General features: G+C 44.9%; 1 protein-coding gene across 10 annotated transcripts in view; it reads right to left on the minus strand.

Annotated features, from left to right (window-relative positions):
* HTR2C (5-hydroxytryptamine receptor 2C) overlaps positions 1 to 25,169 on the minus strand; it is a 443,634-nt gene that overhangs the window by 51,023 nt on the left and 367,442 nt on the right. For 7 of the 10 annotated variants that reach the window (XM_074962794.1, XM_074962792.1, XM_074962791.1 and 4 more), the window contains one exon: positions 17,511 to 18,151. The exons of the other annotated variants lie outside the window; for them this stretch is intronic. In XM_074962794.1, the coding sequence (XP_074818895.1) occupies positions 17,511 to 17,895 (385 nt within the window). In that variant the 5' untranslated portion in view covers positions 17,896 to 18,151. The remainder of the gene's footprint in view (positions 1 to 17,510; positions 18,152 to 25,169) is intronic. 10 annotated transcript variants of the gene reach the window in all.

Genomic DNA, 25,169 nt, shown 5'->3' on the forward strand with positions numbered 1-25,169 from the left:
CAACCGCTCAGGAAAATGGTATCACTGTAAACTGCTCAGGGTGTAGCAGTGGTTAAAAAACTGTCCAGATGCATAGAACAAGATGGCCAAAAAATACAGAAAATATTACAATTCCATTGTATAAATGGATGATACAACAAACAGCAAAACTGTGTTCAGTTCTGGTCAATCAACCCCAAAAATGATATAGCAGAAGCAGAGAGGGTGTAGAGATGGATGAGAAAAATTATTAGAAACCTTGACCAACTTCCACATAGGAAAGACTGAAAAGATGAGGACTTTTTAGTTTAAAGAGGAGATGATAAAGAGGGATCATCATAAATCGTATAATGTCATGAATGGTACAAAGAAGGTAAACCAGGCACTTCTATTCATCCTTTTTTATTGCACAAGGATAAAGGGACATCCAATGAAATTGCAGCACTAAAACTGAACTAAACTAAACTTAAAACTGATACAAAGAAAGAAACACATACTTACCTGTGGAACCCCCTGCTACAAGATATAATTAAGGCTAAGAATTTAGCAGGATTCATAATAGGATTGGTCTTTTATAAGCAACTGGATGTGGTGGTGATGGGAGCTATAGAAAACCCTGAGACAGGCAGACAGATAATCCAAGGGATATAGATCTTCATGGCACTAACTGATGGGGTTTCAGAGGAAGCACCCCTCCAGGTAGGTTATTCCATTATTTCCTGTTTAGTACAGGGGATTCTAACAACTTGTCCTGGACACTGTCAGAGGCAGGATACAGGATGACTACATGGCCCTCGTCTGGTCTGGCAATAGATTAATTTTCCTCAGTCTCCTGATTGCTAAGACTTTGGTTTGCTGTATTTGTCAGATGCTCCAGACACTGCAGTATGTGGGACTTTGGAGACTTTTCCTCTCTGACTTTTCTTGGCTCTTCCTCCAAGGCATTAAGTATTCAGCCCACTTAACATTGCTGTTTTATTCAACAGTGTAAGAGAACCATCTTCTCCCCCGGTTCCTGTGCAATCATTTCTCGAAGGGAGAAGCAAATGGGAGGCATCTCCTGTAGGAATCCAGGGCCTGTACTGCAGCTTCCAAAGCTGTCTCCACAGCACCCCTTCTTTCTAAATGCAGAGCCAAATTCTTCTCTCGGATCGTTTACTTCACGGGGAGCTCAGTGTGGGAGCTGGGAGCAGAGTTTGGCTCTGAGTACTGGTGGGGAGCTGGGACTGGTACAGCGTCACATTTGTTGCCTTGTAAATGCACCTTAATTTGCCCCACTTACGCATGTGTGGTTTGGGGGCTGGGCGGTGACTCACGGAAGCTGAATGAGGCTTGCCTGTCTGACTGCTCCTATTTATTACATGCTCCTGTTTTCTACAGCAGGAGTGGACGGGCCGCTGCTATTTTCCATTCTTCTCACCACTGGTCTCTTCCCAGCCTGTGCCCTGGACGTATGGTGCCTTTTCCCTTGTGTTGCTCACCACGGTTGTTTATTTAGCTCACACTGGAAGCTGTTAAAGCAAATATTGGGGTGAGAGAGTGTACCAACTGAGGTGGCGTTTGAGCCTTGGGGAGTCGAATATTCACCTTGATTCTTATCACCTTCTTTTTCAGCTTTTGGTGCTCAGTGCCCATGTTCACTCTTCTGTTTTGTAACATCTTACCTTGCTTAGACCGTGCGAATTTAGTCTTTACTAGGGCTGTCTGAAATAGCCTCAGAACTACCTATACCCATTTTTTGCATGTTCACTCAAAACAGTAAATATTTTTCATTCTAATCTTGATGTTTTCACACAGAAAAAAAGTTAACCATACTTTCTGCAGGCATAAAATTGTCTCTTCGCTACAAAAATCCACGTCTCCTGCGAAACTACCCATTTTTAAGGATTTCTGCAATGATTTCACTGATCAAAGGCCGTGTTCACTGACAACAATGGAAACTGTTCCCCAAATCAAACTGACAGATGTTTATGACTGTATCAGGTAGTTCTGAATGTATGTCTTCTACCTCTTGCATCATGTCACTGCCTTGTGAGGGCATCACCTTTGCGGGATGAGATTTTACCGCTCTGGCGATGCTAACCATATTAATATTAATACCTCGCTGGGCCCTTGTGAGGAGTAATTAGTAAATGACTGTGCAGCACGATGAAAACACCAGGTGCTACATTCTATGAGATAAATATTCATATCAAAATTCATCATACTTCCACCGCACCCAGCGGTGCCTGCAGTGTTCCTAAGGATCCAGCCCTAATGCTATTTACTCCCGACTCTATTTTTACTTGTTCTCACTACCTGGTGCTCATTTTGCAGCCTGGCCTCCAGAGCCATGATACTCAGCTGCCCCTGGAGCAACCCCACAACACTGCTCTCCTTGCTGTACAATTGTCTCTTTGACATCCAGGTTTTGATGTCTGTAAACTTCCATAGACCAAAGGTCTGCCAGTTGGACTGAGCATAGCTTGCTGGCTTGCAGGCAGCAATTTCACTGTTAATTGGTTTGACAGTCATTCTCTTTGACCTGCACTTGACACTCCTGGCTGAAATCTTTGGCTTATTCCTTTGCATTTAATTGTATGTACACGCCTAAGTGTTTCACACTGTTACTTTTCCCTACACCCTTCACACACACAATTCTGACCCACACGTTCAAGGCTGGCTGGCCACAGTTAATACTACATATAATGGATAGCGTAATTGCTGTAAATCACCAGTGAATTCACATAGTGTATAGCTAGCTCCTGCTGCTTAGGCAGCATGTTGTTCTGTGCTGCCGTTTCAGAAAATGTCAAGCGTCCTCAAGGTCTGTGGTCCATGTTAGCACAGCTGGAAGATATTTGCATATGCAAAGTGTGGAGACATCTAGGCAAGGTATTCCAGCTGTAACCTATTGCCTCTTTATTTAATGTGTCCCATCACTTGCCTCTTGGGGCTGTTTCCCTGGGGTGAAAAGGGGATTATGGGGCTGCACCTGCCTTCTCAGGCATTACATTAGCTTTCTAATGCCAAGCAACTCATTCAACAGTAGACAATGCTAGTCTTGCCTGACCCAGTCTACCAGCAGGGTTTCCATCCCGAGTAGCCAATGCCACAGTGGAATGAGAGAGACACGGTCAGGCAAAACTCCGTAGCTAAATGGGTTGCTTGATCCAAGAGCTCTTTCTAATTTCTTCTTTCTGCAGAGGGAACACACAGATAAATCTGCCACAAGTGCCAGGAGCATCTGTGTCACCATATAAATAATGGTAATAATTACAGCTCATCATCATCCGGTTACTCCAGCAGTTGGTGCTAACACCCACTGCCTCTAATACTAGTCCTCCTGGAAGCTCCAGACAAGCCGTCTCATTTATATTAAAAAGAACAGGAGGACTTCTGGCACCTTAGAGACGAACCAATTTATTTGAGCATAAGCTTTCGTGAGCTACAGCTCACTTCATCGGATGCATACTGTGGAAAGTGTTGAAGATCTTTTTATACACACAAAGCATGAAAAAATACCTCCCCCCACTCCACTCTCCTGCTGGTAATAGCTTATCTAAAGTGACCACTCTCCTTACAATGTGTATGATAATCAGGTTGGGCCATTTCCAGCACAAATCGAGGTTTTCTCACCCCCCCCCCCCCACACACACACAAACCCACTCTCCTGCTGGTAATAGCTTATCTAAAGTGACCACTCTCCTTACAATGTGTATGATAATCAAGGTGGGCCATTTCCAGCACAAATCCAGGGTTTAACAAGAACGTCTGGGGGAGGGGGTAGGAAAAAACAAGGGGAAATGGGTTACCTTGCATAATGACTTAGCCACTCCCAGTCTCTATTCAAGCCTAAGTTAATTGTATCCAATTTGCAAATGAATTCCAATTCAACAGTTTCTTGCTGGAGTCTGGATTTGAAGTTTTTTTTGTTGTAATATAGCAACTTTCATGTCTGTAATCACGTGACCAGAGAGATTGAAGTGTTCTCCGACTGGTTTATGAATGTTATAATTCTTGACATCTGATTTGTGTCCATTTATTCTTTTACGTAGAGACTGTCCAGTTTGACGAATGTAGATGGTGGGGGGGGGGCAGGGAGAGAAAACCTGGATTTGTACTGGACATGGCCCAACTTGATTATCACACACATTGTAAGGAGAGTGATCACTTTAGATAAGCTATTACCAGCAGGAGAGTGGGGTGGGAGGAGGTATTTTTTCATGCTTTGTGTGTATATAAAAAGATCTTCTACACTTTCCACAGTATGCATCCGATGAAGTGAGCTGTAGCTCACAAAAGCTTATGCTCAAATAAATTGGTTCGTCTCTAAGGTGCCACAAGTACTCCTTTTCTTTTTGTGACTACAGACTAACACGGCTGTTACTCTGAAACCTCTCATTTATATTGTCTCCTAAAACCCAAGGAAGAGCTCTAAAATGTGGACTCCTGTAGTCACAGTACAGTGTGCTGGTCACTGGTCTCAGGCCACCTGCTAGTAACAGTTGGTCCCCTGTTGGTTTGGATTTATCAGAGCCAAAGGTATCTTTCCTTTCTCTTGGCGTTTGTGACAACTTTCCCAGTTATTTATACTCGGAATAATTCCTGTGATAGTTGGGTTAATCTTAGCGACAAGAATGCATTCCTGTAATTTCTTGTAATTACCAGACACAATAGTCACCTAGCAATGTTATATTTTTCCCAAGCTAATGCTAGGCAGTGAGGATCTCCATCAATTATCAAAAGCCACAATGCACACAGAACAGCTGATGCCCTCACAGTTTAGTTTGATATCTATTAGCTACAAGATCACAAATTTGTCCATCAAGAATAAACAAAGTGTTAATTTCTCTTCTACTTTTCCCCCTCTACATATTTATTAATTAGCAAACTAATTTATTTAGTCCTTTAGGAATTACGTGCCACAGCAGACATTCTAGGCTGTCAAAGAAAACTTGTCAATTAGTCCAAGACATTCAAGAAGGGCTAATTGATAAATATGTCAGAGCACTGACTAATTGGCAAAAGGTCAGGCTTGATACATCCTGCCACCACTTCCTTTGTAATCCGTTTTTGATACTGATAACTTTATATTTTTAGAAATAAAATCTATGCAAAAGCCTTTGGAGAGTGTCTATTTAATTTCCCAGATATGCCTGAAGTGAAATGTGCTTTACTTTGTTAGATGAAAAATGAGGAAATGGACCTACTCTGCAAACTAAAATGTATCACTGGCTCTGAGAGAGTTGATCTGGAAATCCATAAGTAACTTAATTTCTCATCTACTGAATATCTTATTTCAGGTGCTGTTTGGGGTCCCTTCCCGATTACCTACATCAAAAATCATTTTACGGATTTAGAACAGCTCTATTATCAGCTCTGAATGAACACATGGCTGTATTTGCAACAGATGCCCCCTGTAAACTCTGCATAAGTAGAAAATGCACACTTCAGAGACGTACACTTTACACTATGAGGCATGGCAATCATGTCTTAAAGCAGCATTATGCTCCTAAGGTAGAACTACCCTTCAGTCCATGGGCATGACTCCAAGTTACCACCAGTAGAAGCCCTGCACAAGAATTGAATGTGGTGCATTATTAGAACCACAGTTAGTGTATTTCCCTGCTCCCTAGTACCAGGCTGTATGCTACCTTCTGCCATGTAGAACGTAAAACCTACCAAAGTGTTTGTATGTTTATCCATTTCTTGCCCTCTAGCACCCTGAAAACAAGATAGATGACAACATATTCCTGCTACTAATGGTCACTCAAGGAGATTTCCCAAAATCCCAGACACCAGGAAGTCTGTGCTTTCATCACAGGAAGCAGCGAGGTCTTTTCTCCATCTCACATGTACGTATGTAAGGTGGTGATGCCATGGTGAAAACGTATACACTTAGCTTTCCCCTGTAAGCCAGATCTGACCTCCCTTCCCAGCTTCCTTAGAAAAGCTGGTTTACACCATAACGTTTGCCTGCATGTTCTCTCATAGGGAACGGCTGGTAAGCTTTGGTTTTTAAAAGTACCATGCTTCATTCCCTTTCTTTAATTTTTGTGCATCACTTCAATTGATACTTTGGGAGATACACTGGTTACTCGCTCCCCCCAGAGGGAAATAAGGGGCACGTTGTGATCCAGGTGGCTTTGGATCACATCTATCAGAAAGAGTCAATCAGACATGGGAATGAATACTCACGACTCGTGATCTTTTCCAGAGTCCCTCTCTTCACCAGTGTGGAAAGTAACTCCTCACTTTGGGCTTTAGCTCCACCCACTGGAATCAGGAGGCCAAAGAAGCCCGTTGGTCTGAGTCAGAACCATCAGAATCTTCCCAAAGTCTTGAATCAAGCAGTTAGTGGGAAGGAGCGTGAGAGTGAGCTGGAGAAGGGACAGACGACAGGAGACACCACGGGCAGTGAGCGCCACCCACTCCTCAGCCGCCTGGAATGTCAATGCAAGCTTCGGGGCGCCGAAGTTAAACAATGGCTTGGAAGATGCTGAATGCAGAGGTCTAACATGCAACAGCCAAACAAGACCCCTCGTACAGCACTTCAGAAAATGGGGGCAAGACCGACCAACAGAACTGTGGGAACCTGGTCCAGAGGGAGCAATGCCTCTTGTTAATGGTGTGGTTAATGCAAGATAACCCGCCACGTGGCCATGAGGACTAGTCTGTCAAAGGCAGCTGCAGAAGATGCATTGTTGAAGGTATTTAAATACTGCATACACTAGGCACAGAATATGTGGCTACTCAGTAGGGGCACACCCGTCTACTCCCCAGGATGCCTGGCCAGCTCTGCCACCACCAGCGCACCGATCATTGCACATAAGAGCTAATGGTGGGAGTCAGTGGCACCATCTGTGATGCTAGGATACACTGTGGTTACTACAAGTCACTGTTGCCACTGGACTTGGCACTACTGTATCCAATCCTACCAAGCAGGCTTATTTTCTTGTTTGTCTTTTGCTTCTACAAAATGGACAGTCAAACCCCAGGGCACCTCCCTTGAGGGCTAGAGAAGGTACGGAGGTCTGAGAAGAGACACTGAGCACATGTTGGTCAAAAGCCATGCACGGAAATGGTTAACTAGTAATTATGGTTTGTCAAGACAAGCAAGAATGGGTGAAACCTTTTAGGAGGTCAGGTTCCTCCCCATGCTGGGTGAGGAGCTAAGCTAGATAACAGGAGGATGCTGGGTTATGCCCTGTAGAGTTTGTAAGAGGGTCTCTCCCATGGGAAGGATAAGACTTGCTACTGGTAAAGGAAGCAGTGCACTTACCTATAGGAAGATGCCCTTAAAACTATTCTGGTGACATTTGTAGCCCCTGGGGTGAAGGAGCAGCTGTTGACACTGTTCCATTGGGACAAATATATTTTGATGCCATAGCGGAACATGATCACCTGATAGAGCCTTGGTCTTGGCATAGTAAATGGGAGTATTCACTGCTGCTGCCTGGCAGGTGGTCTCTCCTGGCAAAGGAGAGCGCTGTGGCAGGCCATTTTAAAGGAAATAGGAATAAAGCTTTGATGGATGGAAGAGCCAGAGTGACGGCGATCTAGAGAAGAAGAAATTCTGCAGAAACCAGCAGACTAGGATTAAGCACAGCAGGAAAGACTTGACGGCAGAGGTAGAGCATTGCTGCACCTGGGACCAGGAAGTCCTTCAGCACGATACAGCTAACTCCAGAAGCTCGGCTACAGTTACTATTAAAAAGAGAGCAGCCCTAGAGAGTCCAGAATGAGGGCGATTTAGACAGCCAAGGAGGAGCTCAGCCACGTGGACAGCCTGCAGCTCAGGAATGACCAGTCAGCTCCAATGGTCTGCCATTGAAGGGGGTACTGTAGCCAACTGGATCTGAAGTCGTCTAGTGATGAGAGTTGCCAGGCGAATGAATCACAGCAATAAACTATCACTGGGCATGGAAGGAGGGAGAGATCGAACCATGAAATTGAGCCTGGTGGAACAGATAGAGCTAGGACCTAATGATGTCACCAAGAACATGGACTTGAAATAAATCCTTAGGGTTGGGTTTCTTTTCAGGAAATTGGGGTCGTACAGAAAAGGACGTTCTTTGGCCAAGGCTGGCAAAAGGGGGCAATTGGACAGACTAGCACAGAACTACCGAGAAAATACATTCCAGCACTTTTTGCCTTTGCTTCCTTATGTTCTCACTTAACTGGCAAGTTAAAATATCACAGCTAAAATATAGTACAGAGAACGGACAGCTTGCATCTGTTGTGGGAAAGGAAGACCTGTTTAAAGGGAAAGCTGCAGTGACTAGGTAGAATATCCTAGATCTAAACACATATATAGTAAATAAGACAGTCTAGATCTACATGTATCTTCACTAGAGGGGATTTGCTGAAGCCTCCTGCACCCTTTCTCCACTGAACATTGGTATTTCTTGGACAATAGAGACTGCATCCCAACTACACTTGTTTTCATTTTGCAAAACCAAATCCTGGCTGACAACCCAAGAACAGGGCTGCATGGCCCATCTTGGATCCTATACACTGCAGGCAAACTTTCTCCAAGCCTTTTTAGAAACACGTGCAACTGCTTCATTAGCTTCACAAGTGGGAGAAATTCACCCCTTTGCAAGGGGCCAGCACAAAACCTATGCACCAAATAAGCCCCATGAAGATTAGCATTGTGTGATAATGCATTCAAAATAAGTAGGGAGGTAGAGAGGAGAAATTGCAGCCATGAATAATGCTGTATCACTCAGTGACAGTGATTTCCTTATACTTCCCAGCAGAAAGTCCCATCTGATGCAGTCACTGAAAGGAATACATATCCATTATTATTAAGCATCATTTTCTTTATGTATATGGTGCCACCATTATATATGGCTCTTTACAGACAGATAAAAGACAAGCTTCCTGCTGCTATGTTAAAACAGCAAACATCACCCCAGACAGGAGCAGGAGCTGGGTAGGGTAGAACAGAGGTCTGGGGAGGATCTCTCAGAGAAGGCAATGCACTGGAAAGGCAGGAGACTTCAAAAAACTTTTTGCCCAGTGTGGTAAGTGCTGGTTTTCAAATGGTTGGCCAGCATAACAATTGTTTAATCACTCTTAAATTAATTCCCCTTCAGCCAAAGCTTCAGCCAGCTCAGTGTAAAGATCTGTTCAATGGGCACAGAGGTCACAGAGACAAACAAGTGGTTAGGTTGCATTAAGAAAGGTCTAGTGAATTACCCACTTTGAGTGAACATCCTCTCTTGGAATGTAGTGCTCATTTTGGGTGACCCTATTTCAAAAAGGGTATCACAGAAATGGCAAAGCTCTGGAGAAGGGCAAATAAAATAAACCAGAAGCCTGGGAAGCTTGGGCTACGCACTTTAAAGAAGAGATATATGAGAGGAAATCTGACAGAGACATATAAAATAATGCCTGTTCTAGAAGAAATCAATAGGACATTGTAATTGACCCAGGAAGAAGCACTCAATGAAATTAAAAGACAACACATTTAAAACTGAGAACAGGAAATACATTTTACCCAGTGCATAATTAACCTGGAGCACTTGCCACCACTAGATATTATTGAGGCCAAGAGTTCAGCAGGATTAAAAAAAAAAAGAGGATTAAGCATTTATAAAAGTAATCCAAAAGTCTGTTGCAGCCACGCTAGCTGGGATGAAAATGGCATCAGCCAACCCCTAACTGCTGGAGTTAAGAAGAAACTCTCCCTATCTCCAGGTTACAGCATAATTGTTCATTATGGCAGCTTAATACCTTTTCCCAAAGGCGCTGGTGGTACCTACTGTGGGAGAGAGCACACTGGCCTAGACGGGCCCTTGGCCAGATCTACTCTGACCATTCCAGTGCAGAGCTACAGAATGTTTGGTAAGGGTAAGACTCAGTCCATCAGTGCCAGGAAGTTGAAAGCAAAGGTTTCCAGGCCATCTTTAACTATCTAACTCCCTTTGTTGCTTACAGAAATATATTTCAGGAACTGAGCGCACTGGGAGATCTTACAGTATGAATGATACGTATTCCCATCCCAAAGCCCAACAGCATGAGCTGAGGTCAGAGTGATGAACATCCTGTCTTTGGCGGTTTTCAGAAAATCTTTTCATGTTATTTTAACGCTGAACATTTGTTTCAGATGCTTCAGACAGAATTGCCCAGATCTCCTCCCCCACAGCCTTTCCAAGTCTGCAAAGGTTTGCTTTCGAGCTCAAGTTTTCATCCACCTTTCGTAATGACTCCGAAAAGAAAAAGGAGAGGAAGAAGAAGAGGGGCACCGTGATAATAAAAAGGAACAGAAGGAAATGGAGCAGTACAAAGTGAGAGCCAATGTTACAGAGCTGGAGTTTGCTGGCAAGTTTTTCAGGAAGGAAATGCTCACCTCCTATCCTTGAATTTAAAGGTTATATACCTGACTTGAATGTGCTCATGGCAAATAATAATAACTCAAATTAAGGACGTTTGTTCCATTTCACTGAGCCTGGAGATGCAATTTTCAGCCTTCATTTTTCTAAATTAGTCAAGCTGCACTCGCAAGCAGCTGCACATGCTAGATCTGCTCTAGGAATTAATGTGGGGAAGTTCTCCAGCCTGTGCTATGCAGAAGATCAGACCAGATGATCACAGGGCTTCCTTCCAGCTTTGGAATCTATGAATCTGATGCAAAAGTGCTGCAAAGAAAATGGGTGTTATCTGGCTTGTTAATGCCAAGTAGATTTTTTTCTGCATCTCTGAATCATATGCCTTTACAATTAAAGGCTGTTATATAAATGGAATTTGAATGCTCGCACATTGAGATAGCAACTTCTCAGCTACAGAAAACAAATTGAGGGCCAAATGCATTTCTGGTACAACTCCACAGAAATCACTGGAGAGATCCCAGGGATGACTTGCTCCTGACTGAAGAGGAACATACTTGCCAAGAGGTACCCTGAGAAAAGATCACCAGTGGGTTTATCTAAGCAGGCATTTTATTGCCTTTCGGTAGTTGCTCATGCTCTGTTTTTATAATGCCCCGTAGGGGAGCTGTTCTACATTCTGTCACAAAACAATGGCCCCCCATCTCACAGGGTGCAGAAGCCCCATTTGAACACAGAAAGAGGAGAGTTTCCTCCTGTAGTAAGGATACAGGTTGAGACAAAAGTCTCAACCAGGCGTTCCGAGGAAAGTGAGGGTCTCCAGGAAAGCAGCTTCCTGATTGCTGGAGGCCGAAGAATCTCTGTGGGCGCATTGGTCTACTGCTGGTTTTTAGAGGGTGGGTTTGGTTTTTTCTGTTTGCTCTCTACACCATGCAGTGTACAGGATCCTGGAGAATAAAGTCTTAGGGTGAAAATCTTGTTGGATAAAAAAAGATTTAAAAAAAAACCCTTTTGTTGAGGTTGATCTTCAGCTCAAACCTACCTAATTCCTGCCTCCAAGACCTCAGGAATAATAAAGTGAAGATTGTGAAACACGGAGCGTGTGAGGCTGAGGTTTGTGCCAAGGGCTGGATGAGCTTGTGGGTGCAGTCTGGCATACCGGGACCGTGAAGGAGCAAACTGCTATCTTGTTCTCCAGGACCGCGGCTTTCATTTTAATACAAAGGGTAAGTCTCCAATTGTTGTGGTTGCCAAGAAAACCTCAGATATGTGCATCAAGCACACCCAAGGCACAGACAATTAGCTGAGTCTGCAGAGAGCTTGGCGCAGTTGCTCTGAGACGTGCAAACTGCCCTGTTCACCTCAGTGAGGGGTGAACTCAGATGCCCAGACGCAATGATTGAAATATTAACAATATTGTTAACTCTTTCATTCCTCCTGTGAGAGAGCAGGGGGAGGGTCAACCTCGGCACCAGTCACTGTGAACAAGGGCTCGTTTCGGTACCACGCGTGGGTGGCATTAGGGAGATGACAGGAGTTATGGTTTTTATCTCGAGCCCAGAAGGAGCCTATCAGAGCCCACAGGAATGTTCAAGTCCCAACAAGGGCAGCCAAGTGCAGGGAACCCAGGGGAGCTCCACAACCTCGCACAGGCGCCGTTTGAACAACCTACCCTAAGCAGCATTTCGTTTTGGTGACACGCGTGGGTGGGGCTTGTTTGGTGGGCAGAGCTTGGGCGAGCATCACTTCCATCCTGCCTCCCTGACTGGACCCCGACTTTGTGTGCAAGACAAGCAAGATGCTTTCTGTAGAGCGAAGCCAGATTCTAACCACTGGTGTGCTGCATAACTGGAAACAGGTCGTCTGAGGAAAGCCAAGTTCTAGGCTGCAGTTACAATCTCATGCTCCTCGGTGGCTGTGTCAAGATCAGTGCATAGCTTTACCCAGCACACACCAGAGCCGTCCAGCTCACCTGTCTTCTGCACCAAGCACCTTGTTTGCCTTCTGATTCACATATTCCACATCTCTGTTTTTCACGGCTGTATTTCTATGGTCTCAGAGGATGAAATTAGGCAGGTTTGGTCCTGAGAGCTCCTTTTAGCTGGGGGAAATATCTGAGGTACAGGGTAAACAAAGGTGGGGACCGTGCCAAAGACCATGGTTCCAAAAATGCTACTGATGAGAGAAAAAAGTTGTCTGTAGGCACTTCAGACTAAATGCCCAAGCTACAGGCGAAAAGGGAAAATACTTTTTAAATTTTAAACCTGAATGGATACGTGGTTCAATAAAAGCTTTAGTCAGTAGGGCCAGATGGTTGTATTATGCTCAGGGTTTTGCATTAAACAATCTTTTGAAGTCGCTTCCATTCCCTGTATCCTCGACAATGGATCATTTATTAGAAGCACTGTGGTAGTGCCCACAAGCCCCGGTCAGGATCAGGGTGTAATGCACATGCTTCTGCACATCCCATTTGACATACATGGGGGTTCGTCAGTGCTGGCCTCATGCTTTTCTGTTCTCACGCTCCCACTGCGCTGAAACCTGAGGGCTAAGGTTCATTGCACAGTCTCCCCCAAATTACACCAGCCTTCTCACACGTGGCCGTGCCCATGAGCAGCACAGCTCTGCAAGCTATCTCCTTCCTCCGCCCTGCGAGGGTGACACAAGCAGAAGGGGACTTTTGTGTGTGTGAAGATAGACTCTTCCTTTGCTTTCCCCTGATCCTCTCCTACCCTCCTGCTGCTAGCAGGGGTTCCCTTCAGGCCTTCCCTCCACCTCCACGGCTGCTGTCCCAGCCTGCCTATTTGTGCAGTTTGAATTACAAGTGGGATGTGGGAAGGAGGAAAAAATGATTTTGTCAGGGGACCCTGATCAATAAGATCCGCAGGTTCCTCCAATGTGCCGGAACCAGCCCTGTGACCTGAACGTGCTCACCCAGAGCACAGATGGGTACACGAATTCCTGGGTAAAGCTGGTGTGGTGGGACTCTGCTCTGTGGCAGGACAAGGCAGCACAGGGCGCCTGCCAGGCAGATCCAGCACTAAAGGAAAGGGAATGAGGTAAAAGCCTCTACAATGCAGCATGCACGAACTGGATGTTTTCTATTTAAGTGAGTTCACGTAATTGCTCTCTTGGCCTAACAGAAAAATCTGTTTCCATGTGTAACCCTTCTTCCCATCAGAGTTGGCAGCAACAAGGGCCGGGTTCAGTGTCTCGGAGTTTCATTCCAATAACACAATGCAAAACCGGCTCGAGCCCCCACCCAGTGACCTGGGACAAATATATACCACCCCCGCTGGGCGCCTCCAAGAGGCAATACTTCCCCTCTCGCAAGCACAGAGTCTGAGTGTAGCAAAAGCCTTTTAATAACAGAGAGAAACAATGTGGCATTATGTTGGGGAAACACCACCAACAGGATTCATAACTCAACCCATGAGCAAAAAAAACCCCAACCCAAGCAAATTGGGGCATGACCTTTCCCTTTGGTTCTTGAGTCCAGCAACCCAAAGACACCCAAAGTCCCAAAAGTCCAACAACCCAAAAATCTCTGTCCCTGGTCAGTGCAGCACCAGAGTTCAAAAGTTTATCTGCAGAGTTTTACTTCCCAACCTGGGTGGAGATGGGCGGGGGGAGGATTAAGGGGCATCTTACATGGTCCAAAGCTGATTGTCCCAACCTCTCCATGGGGCTCTGCTCCGCTGCACCAGCCGTCACACGAATTGCTCTGCTCCAAAAGCCACTCTGCTCTGCCAGCCGCCCTGCAAACTGCTCCGCAATATATCTTCAGGCTCCCCCACTACTCAACACAACAGTCACTGATTTCAGCTCTTAGTAAGTTTAGCTCTTTTGTGATTTCAGCTTGTAGTAGGGGAGCCTCAGTGCTGATCCACCATTGGCCCAAAGTGAATTCAGCTCAGCAGCCTGTAACTAGACTCCTAAGGGAATCAAAATTAGCTCTGATATTCCACAGTGGAGAAAGGAGGAAGTGCAATTAGCATATAAGGCCCTCACTAGGGGGCTCATACCACCAGATAGTAATACCTGTTCCCAGCCTCTCTCAATTCACTGAGTTTTGCAACCCATGTCCCTTGCCTAGCGAGTGCTACTTAGTTGATGGCGAGTCCCTCCATCATAACAAAAGGCCAAGTACAGTTCCACTGTCCTTGATTCACATAATTAGGATAATAACAATTTATTCTTCCTGCCCCAATAACAGAGAAACTGGGGATCCCACAGCAGCCAAGTGACCATTTGGACAGCTATGGGCTCATGCTAGGCAGGGTGGGTGTGCCTATGCAAATGAGATCAGCCTCTGAAGTTCTTTTCCACAACTTGCCAAAACTCACCACCAGATGTCAGGGTGGAGCTCATCCTGGCTCTGCTTATACATGTGTTTTGAAAATTGTTGAAGATATTTCATTAGAAAGTTCACTTCCATACATTTACCTTCTGTTAAGCCATGGGGGTGGGTGACTTGGAATTTATGCAAACACGAGGTCAGTGCAATCATGCAGTGTTTATATCCTCTCGTTTCAAGCTACAGGAAACATGGAACGTCCCAGTAGTATTTCTTACACCCTCAAGAGAAGTTTGCAGGAAGTCAAATTAGACCTACCCTCCTTGTAATTTCAGAGACAGTTCCATTTTTGGCATAGCGATTCTGAGCATTACAGGAAGCGTAAATAGCAACTGAAAACTAAACTCAGGAATTACTGAAAATAAAATACAGGTGTTGTGCAACCATCAGAAAAGTCCAACTTGAGGCTAGACAGACAACTGCAAATAAAAGGCTTTATGCATAAGATTTTGAACAGCTAGAAAGTCAAGTCACAAAATCCATGCACAAATGATATAGTGATTTAATTCGCGGCTGACAGGACACATACACCTTAGAAACCTGCGCACTTGGTCAGTGCATTTAGAAATTAAAACACTATCTGACACAGTGGTTCAGTCAAGTAAAGAAGTCACATAAATATCCCTATTTTTAACTTTACGGGCCAGTAAACCAACCACTAATCAAACGCTGAAGTTAAGTAACCAGCAAGGCTTCGTATCTGCATTGTTTGTTGCTGAGAACTATTAGTACAAAGGCATTTTTATAAGAAAATCAGAAAAAAAGAGCCCTGAGAAATGACTGCACACGTCTTTCCTTGGTGCAAGGAGGTAAACGCGAACCCCTTGGAACACTCGAGGAATTCTGAGTTTCAATACCAAGCCTCAGAAAAACAGAGCCAAACTTCCAGTCACCCACAGAAAAGGACACAGGTGGCTTTTACCGCTAAGGATGCTACCAGTGGTTATGCTTAGGGCTAATCTACGTAAGAAGTGCTGCAGCAGCTCAAGCCACCTCCACGAGAGGCGCTATGTCGGCGGGTGAGCGGACCATGCCGGTGCTTAGGTCAGTGTAACGTAGGTGGTTTAGTCACCCCTGAGCGACATAACTTTATAGCAACATCAGTGATACATGATACAAGCCCTCAGGAAGCCAATATTTTACCATAGTGCAGAATAATTTCCTCACCTCCCCACCCACACTACAGCAGTCAAGTCAATAGCACAGCAGTAACAGTTAGCTGTTACACAGCACTGCTCACCCATAGATCTCAAAGCACTGAAAAGAGAGGGTGTCATTTCCTTTGTTTTACTGACAGGAAACCGGGGCACAGAGAGCTGGAACAACTTGCTCAAAGGCACATAGTGAGGTAGGGGCACAGCTGGGACTAGAACCCACGCACCAAAGCGCCTAGTCCAGTGTCCCATCCAACAGATCACCCTTCCTCCCTGGAAAGATCAGTCTGGGCCTGTGCTCCCACCTTATGGAAGCAAATGTACTGACGTTAACGTGAGACTGTCGTGTGAAGGAAATGATATGGCCAAAGCTACATAAAGAATAGCACCAAACATGCCCCAAGCAACCCATTGGGGAGTCGATCTAAGCAATTTCCTGGCAAATCCTTCCTGTTGGGGTGCATATTGAAATAACGCGGTACCCCACTGCAGTTTGCTTTGCCTATAGCATTCAAGGGTTGGTCTAGTGTTCACTGTGGGGGTGGCATATTTTTATCCTAAGTTTAAGGGTGTTTTTAGAGGAGTTACTGGTTCTGACTGCAGCTGTCAGGGCACGCAGAAGGGAAGCAGATTGATAACCGGGATCCAAAGGGAAGCCTGGCTAGGGATGTTCACGGACTGACTACAGACATGCATGGAGACATGCACCAATGCTGTACTCCACCATGAAATGACAGAGGCTCCCACCTTGAAATGTTTGGACACCCCCTTCAGTGTCGGTGCATGTTTTACACCACTTGGGAAGAAGTTCAGTATGTTAGGAGGAGCCTCGGCTGGGGAGAAGTGACAGTGGGGTAACAGACCCCGATTAGGATGCAGTGTTGAGAGGGTCACACTGACGCCGTCACACACTGGTGAAGGGATGGAAGGCAGCCCAGCCATCACCCCGAGATGTCACTCCAGAGCCCCGTCGCTGCACCCAGAGCACAGAACTATTATTTTGTGTATGACAGTCAGAAATCATTGATCTACTATTTTTGTGGCACATAAAATTGCAGATTTTTAACATCCACTGGGCCAAATCTATGACCTTACTCATGTGAGTAATCCCAGGATGTGGCCCAATGTGTGTTTTGTTACAGTCAGTTCTTGGAAAGCAGCTACACTTCTTCCTACACTGGGTCCCAATCTTGAGAGATGCAGAGTGCCCTCAAGCCCTATTGAAATCAAGCTCGTTCAAGGCACTCAGCACTTCTTAAGATCTGACTCTGATTTAGAGCCTCTTTTGTTTTGCCATGAGAACAGTGAGCTGGATCTGTTGGCAAGGAACTGGGGTTATTTTCTAGCTACTTCTCTCTATTCTGGGTTTTACCAAAACGATTTACAGCATATCCTCTGAGAAGGAAAACTATTCTCCATCCATGCACTTCCTTATAGCTGGCCTCGGTAAAGAGATCATCACTTAAAGGTTTTTGGCAATCGCTCCTATCCTGACAGCATGGGGCCAAATACAGTTTCCAAAGGAGCACCCATTCCCCCAATAAAAGTGACCACAGGAAAGCCCATTATTTACTCTACATTTATACTCCTCTGGTTCTTCACTCAATGGGTGCAAACTGTGTGCAACCATTCACTGCAGCCACTGATACTCATCCACTGTCTACTCTGTTCAGTTGAATGGGGGAGAAAATGTAAGTCACTTACCGTATAGAATTGTAATGAGGGAAACGGGCATGACTAGGATCCCAACCAACATATCTGCCACCGCCAAGGACATTAGGAAGTAGTTTGTGGCATTCTGTAGCTTTTTCTCCAAGGAGACAGCCATAATTACAAGGATGTTCCCTCCAATAGTCAGCAGAATGATAACCAAAATCAGGAGGGCTGGCCAGTTCTTCTCCCTCATGGACACACGAGAGACTTCTCCCCGCTCAGAGGCATTAAGAGGGTCGGACGTGGGCAAACTCTGATTCAGAGTCAAATTGTTGCTTAAGGGCCAAGCCATCAGACCACCGTGCAAACGAAAATCTAGCGTCACAGACACTGTCGTTAAGCTGACTAATATCCCAGTACCACTTACAGTGCTCATTCTCTGGAGCTGATTTTCCTCTTTAATTGTTCCTCAACGTTAATTTCTTTTTCAAATGGAGGGTCCAAGGCAGCAGCCGAATTTCACAAAACCAGCGCCAGAAAATTGTTTGATCTTCCATAATGGACTAAACCTTACAGAAGTTAGAGTGGAGCTCTTCTGGTTTTCCTCTGAGATGGGGTTAGATGACCACTGATTGGCAACCCAGAGGGACAGGAGATTTCATCATGTTCAACTCATTTTCATGTCCAGCATTCTGCAAAGAAAAGAAAAAGGCACCTTCTTTTTCACTGAAATCACAGTACACGCAAAATGCTCTACATCCCCATGCAAACGGCATTCTCCTCCTCTCTCCTCCTGCTGGCTAGAATGTTCTCCAGACTGCAAGTAATTTATCTTATGGGGACAGACCATGCCTACAATTATGTAGGGGAAAAATCACAACAGTGTGTTCTGGCTGGTTAAAAGCTGATTATCGCTAATTAAATGTTTTGTGAAACCAGCAAAAGCAAGTCCGAAGAGTGAGACATGTTTCAGTTGATAGCCACTTCACAGATCTTCAGTCTCATATACAGTAGCAATTGTACGATGCTAGAAACTCCAACAAATGGTGATAGCATGGCGAAAGCGCAATATAAACTGTAATCTTCAATGGAAGTATTTGCATATAGCTTGTACGCTCAGAGATGAAGCACAGGTGTCATTAAAAACACTGTCAAGTATCAGGGGGTAGCCGTGTTAGTCTGCAGCCACAAAAACAACGAGGAGTCCGGTGGCACCTTAAAGACTAACAGATTTATTTGGGCATAAGGTTTTGTGGGTAAAAACCCCACTTTGCTGAAGAAGTGGGATTTTTACCCACAAAAGCTTATGCCCAAATAAATCTGTTAGTCTTCAAGGTGCCACGGACTCCTCGTTGTTTTTATTAAAAACACTTATGACCAAAATGATTAATCCTGCCACAATAAAGGAGACTATATTTTGTGTTTGTTTTGACAAATGCATGGTAAATCAAACCTGACATATATTCTTATCTGACTCCATTTCTGCCAATCTTTCCAAATAAACAAACAATTAAAAACCAACGGGAGAAGAAAGACAAACCTTTGCTAATCTAGACCAGTATTTTTACACTTGTCTTCATCCCTCCGAGTGCTTTTGTGTGCAGAAGGCAAGCACACAATGAATTCAGTGGCCCAAATCCTGTTCGCCTTACAGATGCAAGCTGACCGATCGCCCTGAGATGTCAGGGCTGCTCAGCCGCTTTGGCAGGGATATTTGTTTTCAATTTAAAGTTCCTAAAAATCTGTTTTTTCACTTGACAAATTCTTTTTTCATAAATTGTTTAAGGCCAGAGGCGGCCATTGGATCAGCTACTCTGACCTCCTGTATAACACAGGCCAGATAGTTTCACCCAGGAACGCCCGCATTGATCCCAGTAACGTTTTTCTTAGGCCCCAGTTCAGCAAGGCACTTAGCATGCTTCCCATGCTTAGCTGAACTGACTTAGCCTTAGTGACTCAATTGTTTTGACCTCTGATCCCGCACCAATGAAACCAATGGCAATTTTGCCATCCACTGTGCAGGAGCCAGGCCCCTAATGAAATGCAAAATCTCACCATCAGCAATGGGAAGAAACTATGAAAGAGGAGTACTAAGCATCTTAAAAAGGAAATATGCTGTTTTTAGCACATTTCTCAGCTTCTTGTCATAACCTACAACACGCAAGTGATATTATATCATCATTTTAAAAATATGGACAGAAAAGACTCTAATATACTGTTTGTATGTGATCCATCACTTTGCTATCCAAGGATCAAAAAGCTAAATGTAATTTACAGGACTAAATTAAATGTTATGTAAAAAAGATGTGCTCAGAGTCTTACAATAAAATGTTTAGCATTCGCAATGGCTTGGGTTGCTTACTAATGGGTCTCACATGGAAAAACATTTCTTAAATGAGCAGAGTGTACAATGAACCCAGGTTTGCTTCTGAACTAGAGCTAATTACTTCCAAAGAGCTGCAGACCTCATAGTTAGGGAGAAGTCTGTGTAATTTGCACAGAAAACAGTAGTGCGTCTGCACACGCAAATAAAGTGGCAAATCACCGGTAACCACTTCTTTACTCAACTGTAGTGCTCTTAAAAAAAGAATCCCCAGTGACTTGCCGGTAAATTGCAAAATACTTCCAGGATATTTTTATATAACACAACACTCACATTAAAATGATAAATGAAAACAGAGTTGACTACAAACGGCTTTCCTTCCGCTAATGACATGCCACTCGGGCTGTCTTAAAGCAGGGCATGAAGCTTTGCTCTGTGACCCCCACATTAAAGTTAACAGGAATCTCCTGATGATCAGAAATTCAGGGGCCTTTCATCAGACACACACGCACAGCACTGAAACCAGTGGGAACTGTGCGCATGGGACTGATGGCAAGATGGGACTCCTGATGTAACAAATGCTGATACATTATGTGCTACAAACTATTAACACTCCTAAATTAAACTTGCTCAACATGTTCAACAAAGAATTTTTTCCCAATTATTCTAGTAAATTTTAAAAAAACAATAGCCCCCCTGGAAAGTAGACTGGTGACTCCACCAAGCTCTCTGGCAGGGATCGACAACCTTTGGCCCATGGCCCGCCAGGGTAAGCCCCCTGGTGGGCCGGGCTGGTTTCTTTACCTGCCACACCCGCATGTTTGGCCGCTCGCGGCTCCCACTGGCCGTGCTTCGCCGCTCCAGGCCAATGGGGACTGTGGGAAGCCGTGCGGGTCGAGGGATGTGCTGGCCGCCGCTTCCCACATGCCAAAGGTTGCCGATCCCTGCTCTATGGGGTTCTTTGCAGTGTTAATGAGATATTCAGAATGTCACAGAAATCTACCAGCAGCACAAAACCCCAGGAACATTGATAGGTCTGACTGGAACATTAGAACCCAGATGTCCAGAACAACAGGGTCAAAGAGCCTGGGCTTTACAGGAGGTAACCATTTCTTGTACTAGAGATTGTACCAGTCCCATTGATGATTTGGGGCTCAATCCTGCAAGGTGCTGAGCACTCCGATCCTAGTCCTGGAAAGTGCTAATGTAGGTACCTCATTTTAAGCACTTAGGACCCAATCCAACTCCCAATGAAATAAAAGTGTCTCTTTCCACTGACTTTAATGGGAGCTGGATTGGCTGTGTAAGGATTTAGGACTTGCAGGATTAAGCCCTCTATACTTTCTCATGAATTTGATTGGAGGCCATGTAATAGACAGCAGGATTATTCACTGTTGTGCCCTCAGTAACAACTCAGCTTTCAAACAAGCACCTCCAGGGTTTCCCCAATACCACCTCTGTTAGTTCTTTGGGCATTGTCTAGAACAGCGATACTCAGACCTCAGGCCTTCAGGAGCCAAATTAGCAATCAACAGTCCCCACAAGAGCCACAGTGGTGCGAATCATTGTTTCATTTACTCTCTCTATATTATTCTCACAGCAAAATGACGGACCAAGTGTTCTACAATTCGTTAATAACATAATAAAAGCAACCTGACTGGTTAATAACTTAGATTGGTTAATAATGAAATCACACAGTGTCTTAATAGCATGTGCTGCAAAGAGCTGCAGGAGACACATGAAAGAGCCGCTTGCAGCTCCCAAGCCTCAGTCTGACTGGTCTAGAATAATGGGGCCTTAATCCCTGCCTGTGTTCCCCGAGGCTGCTGCAAGAGAAATAAGGACACCTGTAGGTTCTAAACATGCGAGTCACATGAGCCATGATGACTTCAGTAACACTACACATGCTAGTAAAGCAAGCAGGAATTGCCCCTAATTTCAATCTGATAGTAAGTGGGCCACGTTTATTGCTGCTACAATTTGTGACATGATCAGATTAAAGTTCAATAAATCACTCCACTGAGAGAGCAAAGAAACACACTGGAAAACAATTAGAAAGAAAGAAATGCAGCAGGTTAAACAGAGACGTACAACCAACGTGATATGATGAAGAAGAAACATGCAAATGTTCTCATGACATCCGGGGCACATGATATCAAGAAGGCTCAGTTACAAAATGAGGTCTCACTCTGGAAGATATCAGAACAATAAGCAAAAGGCAACATTTTAGAAGGGAAGCAGCCAAAACAATGTCATACTGGAAATGAATCACTTGAGTGGAAATGATGTCAGAAGCTAAATTAAAATTTCCCAGGGAGGAGAAGTCTTAAAGAGAAGTTAAAAATGAGAAGCAAAGAACCTGAAACTCAGTATTATTTTTCCCAATTTCATGAAAGCTCCCATCACATTAAATATTTTGGGCTCTAACATAATCCCAGCCCAATGGCCCAGGGATACCAGCCATTCTTACATGCCACAACAGGAGTTATCAACTGAGGAAGATTTCATGAAAAGAGGAAGATAAATCAATCTTTACAGACTGAATGAGAAAACCTTCCAACAGGCCTTGAATACAAAGGAATTCAGGCAGACATCCTCCAGCAGGGAGCTCTACCATGGGTTTCCTGAAGCAAAAGGTCTCATCCCAAAATCAATCAGGACAGCAAGTTGGGATGGACACAAAGGGCAACTTGCTAGGTCCTATGTCCAACCCCATGTCCAGAAGACAATTCTTTCATGACTAAGATTACACCACAGCGAGGAGGCTGTAATAGGCACACTGAGGTGACACTGGAGTAGACAAAAAGAAAAAAATCACTCACTCACTCCTCACTTTCAGGTTTCAAAATGAAGCCTCCGTTCTCCAGATACTAATGGGCTGTGAAACCTTGAGTGCCCAGAGCCATATTTGATTCCCCACCACTGGAATTAAATAAAATTATTACAAATAGGAGAAAACCATTTAGCGGGAAGACCCGAGGAAAGCAGACTTCCCTACTCGCCGCCTTGCTGTAAATGAGCTGATTGCACACACAGAGATAGAGCTTTCGTGAGCCACTTTGTATGCAAAGCGTGTTTTCCAGATCTGGTGGAAATATATTCTAATTTCCTATAAAGAAAAATAATTGAACACTAAAATCCAGCTCGTCGTCTCACCATTCTGCTTCTCTGTCTGTGTCAGCAGTTAGAACTGTACACATCATTATAGCGATAGAACAATTTGACTATGAAATTCAGGAACTGAATTACGGTTGGATTTAGGGCTGGAAGGGTAAACAATTAACCCCATTCTCCAATTTCCAGTTTTGCTGAGAAACATGGAATTGTTTCTTTTAAACTTGGCCCATTAGCCTGGCTATTATTAACAGGGACAAGGGAGAAGAAGCCATTAGTACTGTAGCACAGAGGTTCTAGCAAAATGGAAGGAAATGCACTGAATTATTATAACACCAAGGGACCTAAAATATGCTCAGTGTTTTTTGGGCACAATTATGAAACCAGCGTTAAAACCTGTGGGACATATTTGTGCAGACTCTAGAACAGCTGAGTGCGCAGAACGGGGTGCAGAGTGCGTCTGAAAGTGCTCCTGAATGACAAGAGTAGGAGCCCACATGTTTCCCTTTCAAACCAACCGAAAGCTCTGCCCAGCAGGCCAGGCCACAAAAAACCTCCAGCACTTCCACTGGATCTCTTTACACCGGAGCGGCCAGCTGGTGAGAAGATGGTAGCCTATCGGTACAAAGAACCAGGTGTATGGGGGAGACAGCCCTTAAGTTGTTGGGAGTCCCAGTCTCCATGGACAGCTGTTGCCTATTGGCTATTGCATCCCATGGTCCCCATAAATGAAGAGAAGAGGCACCAGGTTCAGCAGAGTTCCAATCACGTCGGTCTCCTCAGCCCCAGAGTGCCACACATCTCAATCTCCTTTCCCCCAAGCTCAAAAATCCTCAGAGTCAGCTGGGCAAGCTGTGCAGAACTAGCATACATGGGAACAAGGGGTTAATACCTGCCTGTGACTTAGGTGCATCTGGGCACAAGGATGTGAGCCATCAGAAAGAAAAGATGCCAAAGAAAAAGGGAGCACTGTTCTTAGCCCATTCAAATGCTTCCAGGCTGCACTCATTTATTCTTGCTCCGTTCAGATTCCACACCTCCAGCCCACTAACCAGGAAAATGCCATTTTGTCTGTGCATGAACTTGTAGCAAAGACTATTAACCCGGCACAGCTTTGCACATGGGCTTGGTCCTGACCTTTCTAACGCTGGTTTTATTTATGCCAGCATAACTCCACTGACTTGAGCTGTGCGGGGGCAGTGTGTTCTATACTGGGCAGAGGTGAGACAGTTGCTCACTCAGAAAAAGGATACCCTGGAACCGTCTCACCTCAATACCTGACCCACTCTGCTCAATAACCAGTTCTTCTCCCTTGCTTATCTAGACATGGCTTGAGGCAAATTTTGTCCCTCGCTCTCTGGCACCAGGGCAGTTTTGGATCCAAGTGCTAGTATCTGAGTTATAGTCAAGGAGTGGGTAACAGAGACAGTTTGGGCCTGTTCTTGTTGCCGCTGAAATCAAAGGCAAAGTTCCAATCAGCTTAAGTGAAAGCACGGCTGGACTATTCTCTTCTGTAATACCACTGTTCTCGTTCAGGTTGCTAATACACCTCTACCCCGATATAACAGGGTCCACGGGAGCCAAAAAATCTTACCGCGTTATAGATGAAACCGTGTTATATCGAACTTGCTTTGGCCTCAAGCATTTCCATTATTAATAGTCAGCAAATCATTTTGTTAGAACTAACAGGGTGTATGCAGTACCCCTCCACACTCCTTGTCCCCCTCCTTGTCCCCTGACTACCCCCTCCAGAGACCCCCCCACCCCTAACCAGACCCCACCCCCTATCTAAGCCCCCCTGCTCCTTGCCCCCTGACCGCCCCCTCCTGAGATTCCCCCCATCCCTAATCACCCCCAGGACCCCACCCCCTACCCAACCCCCCTGCTCCCTGTCCCCTGACCATCCCCAGAGACCCTCTGCCCCTTATCCAACCCCTCGGCCCCGGCCCGGAATCCTTAACATGCCGCTCAGAGCAGCGTGTGGGAGCCAGACACTCTGACGCGCTGATCCGCTGGAGCGTGCAGCCCCGCCCCCCAGGAGTGCTGCTCTACCATGTTATATCTGAATTGGTGTTATATCGGGTCGTGTTATACCGGGGTAGAGGTGTATCTCCTCTTGGAACAGAAATGTCTTAGAAAATGTCTTATCAGAACGGAAAGCCATTTCAGAAGTGCAATGTATTTTGACCTAGGCTATAGCTGACTGTAAGAATCTATAGAGAGACGAGGTGGGTGAGGTAATTTGCACAGAATTCATGTCCCTCGCAGATTTT

Source organism: Natator depressus, chromosome 9, assembly GCF_965152275.1.
Source record: "Natator depressus isolate rNatDep1 chromosome 9, rNatDep2.hap1, whole genome shotgun sequence".
Lineage (NCBI taxonomy): Eukaryota > Metazoa > Chordata > Testudines > Cheloniidae > Natator > Natator depressus.